The sequence below is a fragment of the Rhyacophila brunnea genome, unplaced genomic scaffold (assembly GCF_057557595.1).
Source record: "Rhyacophila brunnea isolate RB1 unplaced genomic scaffold, BYU_Rbru_1.0 scaffold_20, whole genome shotgun sequence".
Lineage (NCBI taxonomy): Eukaryota > Metazoa > Arthropoda > Insecta > Trichoptera > Rhyacophilidae > Rhyacophila > Rhyacophila brunnea.
Genome location: NW_028232860.1, coordinates 6467290 through 6479866, shown reverse-complemented (window position 1 = coordinate 6479866; position 12577 = coordinate 6467290). Strand labels below are relative to the sequence as shown.

The 12577-nt window shown below is 35.3% G+C and overlaps 1 protein-coding gene across 1 annotated transcript in view; it reads right to left on the bottom strand.

Annotated features, from left to right (window-relative positions):
- Positions 1-12577, bottom strand: part of LOC147071121 (integrin alpha-8-like) — a 43240-nt gene that overhangs the window by 16751 nt on the left and 13912 nt on the right. The window contains exons 6-13 of the mRNA XM_085948264.1: positions 11006-11103; positions 10722-10861; positions 9476-9650; positions 8010-8207; positions 5887-6007; positions 5538-5735; positions 2718-2894; positions 1113-1252 (exon numbers count right to left, since the gene is read on the bottom strand). Of these exons, the coding sequence (XP_085804390.1) occupies positions 1113-1252; positions 2718-2894; positions 5538-5735; positions 5887-6007; positions 8010-8207; positions 9476-9650; positions 10722-10861; positions 11006-11103 (1247 nt within the window). The remainder of the gene's footprint in view (positions 1-1112; positions 1253-2717; positions 2895-5537; positions 5736-5886; positions 6008-8009; positions 8208-9475; positions 9651-10721; positions 10862-11005; positions 11104-12577) is intronic.

Sequence of the window (12577 nt, the reverse complement as noted above, 5' to 3'; positions counted from 1 at the left end):
TAGCGCCCAGGGGCCCTATGTTAGAACTTGCGAGTGCAAGCTTCCCGGTCGAGATGACGTCATATGACATCATTATGACGTACTACCGGAGTGATAATAGCATTCGAGAAAATAGCGAGTGGTCAGACAGCGGCGCTATTCATTGTCACCATACACATATAGGTGTATCATAATAAAATTTTCTATGGTTATTCTGTGCGCGGTCGGCATGCCTCGAGCGTGACGTCACAATTACGTCATCTCGTCTGGTGCCACACGAGACGAGAGTTAGGAAATCGCGGTGCAGGTGCCCCAACAAAAGAACAACACCCCAAATAGTAGTAGTCTTGGGTATCTGCTACTAAGATATTCCCAGGCGTAAAAATTGCTGATGCTTCACACCGATACCGAGTGTGGTGCGGGGTGGTTGGTTTAGAGCAGGGTTTCACAAAATTTTTCGTCAAAGGGACATTTTTGAAATCAAAAATATTTGACGGGCCGCCCATTCTTTTGTGAATATTTTCTTTTTTTTTAAAATATAAGGCAAAAAAATAAAAAAATATATTGAATTGTGTAAACTTTTTCACCATGTGATTTATGAAATTGTTTATTTGAAACTAAATTCTGCAACCTAGGCTCAAATTTTGCGTTGTGAATACGCAAAACAGATGCGAAATGGTTGTCTGTTAATTTTGATCTTAAGTTTGATTTATAAATGCTCATTGTAGAAAATGTTTTTTTCACAAAAATATAAGTACTTCTAAAAAAAGAAGTCATTGATGAGCATATTTAACTATATTTGGATATACCTCAAGTGAATGTCCTTTGTAGAATTCAATTAAATTCTTTTCACGATAAGATGCATTTGCCTCCACGTTCTCTTGCGAATCTATTAGTTCAAACTGCATATTTACGGGCAATTAATTCTAAATGTAATTTTTAATATTTGATATAAAGAATAAAACATAATACAGATTTAACACAAATCTCGCGGGAGACATCAAGAAGTCACGCGGGACACACTTTGTGAATCCCTGGTTCAGAGGTTGTATGTTTGTGTTGTTAAGTGAATATATATCTCACTGGGAAGCGATTGCCGCTACAGGTAAAACAATAAATGAAGTATTAGGTACCTTAACTTTGATCGTCAGTTCTTCACAGCTTTGTTTAAAAAGTTGAATAATTCTTTTGTGGATGTGAACAGAAGTAGATGGGTCCAACTCAAAAAAAGCTCGCCGTTGTACTCTGTCCACACTAAGCGTTCTGTCAACAACTGAAAATAGCAGGGAAATTGTTTTTTTTAAACCTACCTACTTAATGATCAATGTACAGAAACTATTTACCACTTTATATTTTTCGAGAATCAAAGCCAGAAATGAGCACGGATCTATTGCGCAGTGTAGAGGTTTATTCAACCCTACGACTGACGCATTATTGTCTATGCTCATTTATATAGCATAAATATTAATGTGAACAGGAAATGACAGTCAATAGATTAGTTGCATCCCGGCTCTTCAACAGTATAGTCAAATTATGCGCGCAACTCCGCATAACGTTCAACTTGAAATCAAATTCCAAATTTCAATGTAAGCATATCAACTCAACATAAAAACTAATGTGACAGTCCTGTGTTTTGCCGTTTGTATCCAAACTTATATCTACAATACAAAACCAAGAAATGCAACCACTGTGTATCATTCCTCACTACCCGAAGTACAATATTATCACGCACATTCAAGGCAACCTTCCAGATCAGATATCAATAACATCGGGGCTACATCAGCATCACAGATTAACCCCCGATAGCAGTTCCAACTTAAAAAAAAACATTATTTTTAAGTCGATGAGAGATGAACAAAACAAATGAAAATAATTTATTAATAATAATATAATAATTTTTTGAAAACCATGCAATCTGATAATTTTACTTACTTTACTCGTATTGACTCGTTGCAAGTGTGTTATTCGATAAAGTTTGAATGTAGGTGCGCATTATTTCACATGTTCCTCAACTCACCACTCCACCGCCGCTATTTGACCACTATTTTCAAAAAGCTTTATCTTTTATCTTCATAATCCGGAATCAAGATAAATGTCTAGTAAAATCTACTACTTAAATTATTTAAAAACAATCTATATACTTATATAATATTATTTATATGAATGCCATATAAATATATTTTTTTAATCATCTAATTATAATGCAGTCATAGAAAATAATATTATACGCAAAGATTAAAGTCTTACGCGTCAGAGTCAATCGTTTTGCATACACTGTGATAGGCATGCTGAGGTCATGTGATATAAAGTCCATACAAAAAAAACATTAGCATTTACGTCGAATAATCCGATAAGTACGTTAAAGACAGATGGCGCGCCGTGGCATATTTAAACCTTTCACATGTGGTGCTGTAATCTGTATTTATTTATAATACATTCCTATATATACGACAGATGTCATTGGCAAATAAAATTATTTTATTGAATATAAGTGATTATTTAAAAACGTCAATATGCAATTCAAAAATATTTTTCTTTGGAAGGAAGGCTTTAAATAATCACCTAGTACGGAGTCTTAGCTACTAGCATATAGTATCTGAAGATGTCGAAAGGCGTAATCCACCTCGTAAAAAATGAAAGAACACCAAACTAAAATTAATTAGAATAATTATTAATATATTTTTCGTCCATATTGGAGCTCCTAATAACTGTATCATAACGAGGGGTTTGGTACTTACCAATAGTAGGCTTGACTTTGTGTCTTAGAGGCGAGTACAGCATGCATACGTTAATGATGAACGACGTGGTATTCCTCTGCAGCTGTTCAGGACCTGTCACCCACGCGCTTAACTGCGCGTTCGCTCTGGTCCTCAGGAATACTACGTGTCCACTCAGGTATGCGCCAATAGCCACATCTGGATACATGCATAGAATAGATTAAAAGACAATCAGACGTTGCTTCTACAAAATTAATGAAATATACAATCAATAGAAATATTTGGAGCCATGAAATTGATAGCTTTAATTTATAACGCCAGTACAGGTGCATGAATATACTTGCATCAATACAGTGGAACCCCGATCTACCGTTCTCGCATAAATCGTTTTCCCACACGGATCATTCATTTTTCCCAAGTCCCACCAAACACCCATAAAAACAATGTTAAATAATCTCGCATTAACCGTTCCCCGATTTATCGTTTTTCTCGATCTATCGTCTAAATATTATGGTCCCGTCACAAATATTATCCCGATTTGCCGTTTTTGTTGAATATTTTTTATTCCGCTTTCGTAGAATTGCTTATGATACATACAGACCTTTCAGTCATGTCGCTTTATTTGTACAGATCGGTCGGCGCTCAGGCTTGCCTCGTATCTCGTATCACGAATTTTTATAAGTCACTACTAAAATGCCCCCCATGAAGAAAACTAGAGCTCTAGCTGAGAAACTGAGAATAATTCAAGACGTCGAAAAAAATCAAGGAGAAAGAGGGTCCCATGAAAACCATAGAATCGGTGTTTTACTGTAGTGTGTATTTTAAAGTATCGCGGTAATAACTGTCTACACGTAAAAGCGCTGACTGTCTCGCAAATTTCATTCTTCAAATTTAAGTGAGCCGCGATGTTGTTATTTTATGGTACTACCCACTTGTGAAAATTGGTTAACTTCAAAATGCGTATCATCGCGTTGTAGTTTATTTTATTATCGGCAGATTGGCCACTATCATACTACTGCGGAGGCGCAGGTTAACACGTGATTTTTTTGTGGTTACATGTAAATTGTAGGTAACGCATTTAACCGAGACACAGTTCGCCGTGAGCTGTCTATCGGAAAGAGATGACCATATACTATACGATCTCCAATTTTATTAGATTCAATATGAACAATAATTCAATTTTCATAGCTGATTTTGGTATAATTCATGAATAAAATTCAAGAATGAAAACCTAACTTTTCCTAATCTAACAAATAATCCAGTATATTGCCTATTTTCAAAATTTGTTTGCCGCTGGCTTCCTGTAAAGTGTAAACCGACAAGAACCGTGCTTTATTTAGACATGAATTTTATGTCAGTACTATACGACCCAAAGAGGTTTGACGGTTTTTAATATACGGCCATATATTTTCGATACAACCTTTATCGGTGAAGTGTGATACGCCGAACTGCATACGAAAAACTTTCCGGACACGTTTTTTTGTTATGGCCGCGACAATACGTACTGTCAGCAGTAAATCCATGCACATGTAAACGGGGTATTAATCTATATTTTTTTATAATGTGGTCTAATTACTGAGATACTGACCCTGGTGCTTTCCTTACAAATTTAGTCCAAGGCATCTGAAGGTATTTTGAATTTCGTGAGAATAGTGAACATTCATTTATGCAACGAAAGATATCCGAAAAGCAAGGCCTTGTCAGAGGCCTGGCTAAATACTCCCAGAGACTAGTTTGAGCTCAACACTTAAACCCCTGCTTAAATCAACAACATATAAGGAAAAGATCACTAGTGTTATATCCCCGCAGCTTTGAGCTTATCTTTGTATGCTTATCAAGTATTAATAAGCATGTATAATGAATGGCTGAGAATGCATTTGATATAGATTTGTTTTATCGCACCATTGTTCTTATTAATCTAATCAACTGGAATACAATGTATATTAAATTTATCGCTCATTGTTTCAAACTTCTTTCTAAAGCCGCGTTGCCACGATCCAAGTACACTCGGACCGAGTGCCATCGAAGCGCACTCGTATGAGACAGCTTCATACAAATCACTCCTATCCAAGCTACTCGGACCGCATCCTACTCCATCCAAGCTAGCTTAGATATGAGTAATTAGTATGAAGATGTCTCGTACGAGTGCGCGCGGTCCAAGTCAACTTGGATCGTGTCAACGCGGCTTAACGGATATTGTTGTCTGAGAATACTGTACGTAATGTCTATGTTTGTTTTATGTAATATACTTAATCAAAATAGCTTTTCAATTCAGTTTAAATTCAACCTTAAAGAAGGACGCATCGACTACATTCAATAACTGTATCAAATAAGACTGTTTCTGGGATGTGTGGCGAATTTAATCTAATCCATGCGTGCTTTGAGGCCGTCAGGGCCTAGTGAAATAGTGGATGTTTGGTGAGTTTATCGCCTCGGACTAGGAATAGCAATACCGAATGAAAATGTCAATACCGGTTTTTCGGTATTTCTTAAAAAATTCGTAAAAACAGAAGTAGGCCTAAGTGCCAAAAACATAATCTGTTATATATATATTATTATATTAATTACCTTCTAATAAAATCAGTTTAAATATGAAAGTAGTTTATATGGAAATGATCCCGCCGTATCGTAATACCAGAGACGTCCGATGACGGATTAAGTACCAACATACGATGAGTAAAAATTATATTCTTGATCAAATAAAAAAAATATTATTGTAAAATCGGTCTTATAATTTCTGGCAGAAATTTAAATTATGATTAACCCAGTTAAAGTCTTCTATTCCTTTCTAAATTATAATATTAGTGACATCTATTTTTAGTGAGTAATCCAAAATATTACCCGGGTAATTGTTGTTATCAACGTCAACAGGTGGAGATATTGAGCTTCCGAAGCCGACTATGTGCAGTTTAGGCGTGATATCTGTTGCAAAGACAACTTGAGACGGCTTCTCAGAATCCATGCCCTGTGGTCCTCCTCGGAAAACTACCAGCGCACCGCTGCCTTCAGATCCAGCACCAGGAGCTCCCACCAGAATATCTATACATGTGAAGGGTAGGATCGCATTAAAGAATACGTAAACACGCATCAAAATAAGATTGATAATCTATCGTTGTATGTAAGTATATATTGTTGAAACACTGTCACTGTGCTGTCAAAAAATAATCTTGTATAATTGTATTATGTTTACCGTTATATCCGTCTTGGTCTAAGTCAGCAGTAGCCACTGCAGCTCCGAATTGTGAATCGTCTCCCAGTTGTGGGCCTGCTTCAAGATATTGAGGTCCATTTTGTGGGGCAGCTAGAGACCTCTAAAATTAAAAACAAACAGTTCAATAATTATATTCAGTATATAGGATGACAACTTTTAATCATATTGGTGGTTAAGTTGTAAACTAAGATTTTTATGACACAAGACGAATTAAAGGTTTTCACAATAACGTTCATTGAAAATTATTTTACTTGCTTAGCGTATTTGTCAGTTTTCTCGTTTCCTGCTACGCCTATGTGATTTCTTATCCAGAAGAATTAGGGTTTGTTATTTAATTCAAAGCTGTGTTGATAGTGTTTTTTACTAGTGTTTTTTTATTATTATTAATAACCATGTCCTTGCTTTTTTCGTACAAGGTGGTTGTAAGTAATCTTGAACAATCACAAATAGCCAGGTTTTGAGAAAATCACATAAATATATTGTGTCCTCACAGAGATCAAATCCAGAGCTCCCGGATGGAAGGCCAGTGCCTTAACCTCTGCCCCTCTCCCCGGTATTTTACTTCCCCAAGAGTCAGTAGTCCTTTTGAAAAATCAGGCAGTACCAAAATGACCACCAAGCCGACAAAAACGGTATTTCTTGCGGCGTGACCAACGCCTTACGCTTCGCAATGTAAACCCTCACTTATTTTAATATTACAAGTCAGTCAGCGTCAGTGTTGCCATCTTTTCAAAGTGGAATTATAGTACAGAGCCTTCAAAATTATAGTATTTGGGGAAAAAATATAGTACGCGTTCTCATCCGTTGAAAATGTATAGGTTTTTTGTTTCCCAGAAAAAAATAACGGAGAATTTGAGAAACTCCGAGACCCTTTTTTATTTTAGTACCTCTTCCGACCAAAAATGCTTACCGAAGAATTCAAGAAATTTCATCTTTAACCAAAGTCAAGGGTTTTTTTACGATTTTCGAACAATTTTTTGAACAAATTCTCCAAATCTTCTTATATTGCGAAATTGTAGTACTTTGCACCAATTCATCAAACGGAAATATCGAAATTTTAGTACTTTTTACATATTTTTTCCGATATTCAAAATTATAGTATTTTGGGCGTACTATACCTGTTTTATATCGTACATAGTACGCGGACCAAAATTATAGTACATATACTATAATTATAGTACGGTTGGCAACACTGGTCAGCGTATCCCTTACAGTGTTGCCATATTTTCAATGTGGAATTATAGTACAGAGCCTCTAAAATAATAGTATTTGGGGAAAAAATATAGTACGCGTTGTCGTCTGTTGTAAATGTTAAGGTTTTTTTGTTTCTCAGAAAAAAATAACAGAGAATTTGAGAAACTCCGAGACCCCTTTTTATGTAGGTACCTCTTCCAACCAAAAATGCGTTATAGGAAGAATTCAAGATATTTTATTTTAACTAAAGTCAAGGAACTTTTTTACGTTCTCCGAGCATTTTTTTTCCAAGTTCTAGAAATATTCTTATGTTGCAAAATTATAGTACTTTTCACCAATTTATCGAACGGAAATATCGAAATTTTAGTACTTTTAACATATTTTTCCGATATTGAAAATTATAGTTTTTTAGGCCTACTATACCTGTTTTAAATCGTTCATAGTACGCGGGCCTAAATTATAGTACATATACTATAATTATAGTACGGTTGGCAACACTGATTCTTTATCGTTATTGTGTTAATAATAATTCATCTAAGCATCCTTAAAAGTGACCCGTCAGCGATATAGTGAAACCTAATAAAAATGACTACCGTAATACCCAGTAATGCAAAGTTAATCAACCCATAAGTGTCATAATGCCGTGCGCAATCTAAAACCCCTTTAAAATTATAAAAAGTGTAATTAGGATTATCTTCTTACATCTAAAATAAACCCAACTCTGCGCGGAGTTAACAAATTAAAAGTTCTGTGTTATTAATTTGATACTTTTGCCTATATTATAATGTGATATGAATTCCCACACGCCTCTCTCACTACAACAAAGTACCTACCCGAAATGAAGGACTTCATACACCAAAGTGTCTTCATCGGAGTTACAGTAGAAGTATTTCTTATTAAAAATATACCTTATAGCTGCCAAGGAACAAGTAGACCCTGGGCTTGGCTTGATGAGGAGCTGTGACTATTAAGTCATCCAGGTGGTCTCCATTGAGGTCTGCGGCAGCCAACGATGCTCCAAAATATCCACCGACTTCCGTTCCACGCAAAGTAAAGCGAACACGCGGTGGGAAGCGAGTTTCAAAGGGAAATTCAAATACTATCACCTGTTTTACAATAAACACAATATAATGTCAACCTATAAAAAAACATATCACTTCAATACACTAAAAACACCACGACAACCAAATGTGGCCTATTCGGGACTAACTATATGAAGCGAATAGTTTCAAAAGCCCCTAGAACAGGGGAGGGCAAACTGCGGCCCGCGGGCCGCATGTGGCCCGCCGGGTATTTTTTCGCGGCCCGCCATCGATAATTGTACTTGTGATTATGAATAACTTTTTTATAATTTTTTAAAAAATATTGACAATAGATCATAATTTGAAGAATTTGTTGTTTCGTAAATGTATTATCTCAGTACGTATTCCTTGCGTCTCGTCTCACACTATGTAACCACGATTTTCTACGTTGAACATCGATTTCAATAGATATTGATAGTGTACCGACAGAGCTACAACTTGAGATTATTAATCTGCAGTGTGACACTGGTTTAAGAGAATTGCATCGTCGTGAAGAAATCTCCAAATTTTACAATGCCCTTAATTCAGACAAAGTCGACCAACTTAAAGAGTAGGTATGCAAGAAAAATGTTCGTTATTTTTGGATCAACCTATATATGTGAACAAACATTTTCGATCATGAACCTCAATAAAAATTCTTTACGATCAAATATCTCCGATGCCCATTTACTAGCAGTTTTAAGAATATCAACTACAAAATTAACACCTAAATTTAAAAAAATGTTAAAAAATGTACAACAGTTTCATTCTTCTCATTATTTTTTTGTAATGTTTATTTTTTGTGATAATAAATAGTGTATATCTAAAAATGGTATTTAACTTGCGGCCCGCCGCTCATTTTTAATTCTTGAATTTGGCCCTCCATCCAAAAAGTTTGCCCGCCCCTGCCCTAGAACGATTTTAGGTAGTTCTGAGAAAAATGAGAAAAACGATTTAGGTAGTTTTGAGAAAAATGAGAAAGACTCATATCTATTTAATCCGTGAACTTTATGTATTTATTTTTTAATTCGTACATTTTAAATAGTATTTGGCTTATCCATTTTAGGGGTATTTGAAAAGCACACCCAACCATTTTACCACGGGTTTTGAAATTTACTCTAATTTTTGATCATACGTATTGACGGTTTTTGGCGTTTTTTAAAGTTCTAAAATATTTATCAGGGACATACAGGTATATTACGAATAATGGCAGAGTTCTCATTTATATCGCGTATATGTCAAAAAAATAGGTGATAAAATATAGATAACATAACACGATATAAAACGGATACAGTTATGGAGTTAATACATACGTTTCCGCGGTATGAATTTCCTCTCGGTGCAGATGCGACGTGTAACAGTTCTGTCCTGGAGAAAAATCTTCCAGAAGTAACACTATAGCCAAAATAGTCAGCATCATAGATTTCTTTAAATCCGATCATGTGAGGAACAATCCCTGTATCGTACGATCCAGAATCCATAGAACCCCTGCCATAAATTAGTCATAATTAATGGTTTTAATATTTTATTGTGTACCTGTGTAACAGTTAAACATTGATGTGCAGATGTGATATTTTCAAGTGCGCAGCAATTAGACAGGTCAATTGTCATTGTTGTTACGGTTGATGTCGTGAACTTTATTTATATCAACAATATTGCATCGCTTTTTCTCGATCAGCACCACTCTGACAATGTTTAGTTTTATGTCAAAACTACCAACCCTCACGGTAATGTATGGCGAAACAGTTGTTATTACTAATTCCGACTGCTCTTACATGAAGACTATTGCGTTTTCATGTTCTCTTGCTCGGCGTCGCTCCGAATATGTCATATTTTTTGTCAAAACTATTGGACTTCACGATTATGGGGGTTCTATCAGGCCCGAACACATTACCATCACTTCACGTGCTGACGTCACGCTGAGAGAGAGAACCATTTTTTTACGTGTTGGAACTTTTCAACGACAAAACTTTTGAAGCAATGAGAAAGTCATGGACCCTGTAAAGGTCCAGTTTTAAAACTGCGCTCAGTCGCACATTGCAAACCATTTCGACTGGGATATAAATCATATGTCAAAACTGGGCGCAATATTATGTATGTATTTCTTCCGTGCGCATAAGCGATGCTCCATACTGGGACAGTGACGTCACGCGGCTATCCAAAATGAATGACGAAGTGTGACAGTTTAGTATTATATCTGCGCCACATGTCGGGCGTAAAATTTGTTGCTGCTGTTTTTTCAAACTAAAATGTCGCTTTCGAGCTATGTGCGTAGGTACATTAAATTACGTGTGTTCTGTGAATATCAAAAAAATAACATTGACATATACGACATATTGCTGTCAAGACGAGCTTAGATGTGCGACCCGGCTAATAGTGTGTTTTTTGCAAAAGAGTTAACGTCAATGTATGAATAGTGAAGAATCGTTATTAACTATCAGGGGATTATTCATTAAAAATATAATAAAAATAGTTTTGATTATTATAGATAGACATTTCTGAGACACCTGTCTTTGTCTCAGATACATGTAATGATATTGTTACACCTTAGGTACTTACGTATTAAAAAATGGCGCTTCTCTTTTGCTAACACCTTCTGGGTCTGAAGCACGTTGGGTCATTAAAACGGCTGAGCCTCGCCAGTTTAAAACTCCCGGAGCACCGAGGACAAGCTGGACGAAAGGTTTGTTTCGGAACACCTACAAAGAGAAAGCATTGAGTGTTTCCATATCATACTCATGGGGTTAAGTTGAGTCTCAAAAACATGTTATGGCGTTATCGCCCTAATAAAATGCTTATTTATTCCGTTTATATGATACCATATAAGAAGCATTGATATTTACCTGATCCTGTGGATAATTTATGGATATTCCGGCTTGTCCTAGAAAATAATCGTGGACGTTTCTGTCTTTCCAAGTAGGATGTGCGTATTGTTCGTGACCTACCAAAAAGTAAAATTTAAAATTCCTTGGTCTATAAAACCATTGTATAAAAGTTATTTATTACAAATACAAAGACTATCCAATTTGCTGTAAGAAATCCTTCTTTAGTATTTTTCTGATGTGACAACACAATTCGTGGAGTATAGTATATCCATAAGACAAATCCAACAATAATTCATTGTAAGAATTTGTGTTTTTGTCATATTCCTGGAAGTCGTAATTTTGAAAATATTTGAATAGTATTCCATTTTCGTTACCATATCCGTCCTTAAGAAGATCATAGGCATCTACAGATTGGAGGTTGTAAGGAGGAAAAACAATTTGTGAATTTCCCATTTCTGGGATTCGAATTATTTTTTAGTGATCCTATATAACAGGGGTGGCCACACTTTTGTTTTCTAGGATCGATTAGTTGAAAAAAATATTTATGGCGATCGAATGATATCACTTGTAATTATATCATGCGAGAACAATAAACCCCATTTTTTATAATTCAAATATATATTTTGAAAACAGATATGTTCTACATATTAAAAATAACGATACAGAAACATCGAATTAACGACAATAGTATAGGTACTTAAGTAATATAATCATGTCTTTCACTTCTAAAAAAATTAAGTAGGTACACGTTAACTGTAATTTCGACATAGTTACACAATTTTATTTACCTGTATATCGAATATGAGAAATTTTGTAATAGCCAAGATGCAACCCTTCGCCAGGAAACATACTTAAAATAAATTCTATACAATATAAATTATCATTTAATTACATCAATAATCATATCACATCAAATTGCATCGCACTGCCAAGTATTTTAAAATTTAAATATCCCTTGACGAAAATAGCTTTCTTACTATTCGAGCAAAATTGTGGCATGTGTTTTTCTTACTTTACTCTACTTACTTACTGTTGCCCAATGACATATTAACTGTTGCCTAATTTTTGCATAAAGTAATAAACCCAATATGATTCCCAACCATAGCAGGAACTCCATCAGTCGTTACCGATACTAGTTTAATATTCGACTTAAATGCATAAAATATATTTTCTCTTTTGGATCGTTCCTCCATTGGTAAAACTGTTAATAATCTTCTGAAGCAAACATGTCTTTAAAAACCAATCGAATAAAAACGCATAGTTGTGCAATATCCGTGTAATCTACCGACTTGTCAAATTGCAAGGATAGGAATTTACATTATTTGTTTTATTAATGTTTTCCTGTAGAATTTATTCCGAGTTCTCACCACTTGTGTTCTTCATGAGTGTTTTTCTTGATAATGATATGTAAGAGAAGGGATAAGAACTAGCGGATTTTAAGAGCTGGAACATCGAGTAGTTTTGACTCGTTCGAACAAGAAATAGTACAATATTATTGTTATGTCCGCGATCGACTAAAAATACCTTCGCGATCGACGCACTGGCCACCCCTGCTATAACATGAATTTTTTCTGCTTACAAAATAGGTCT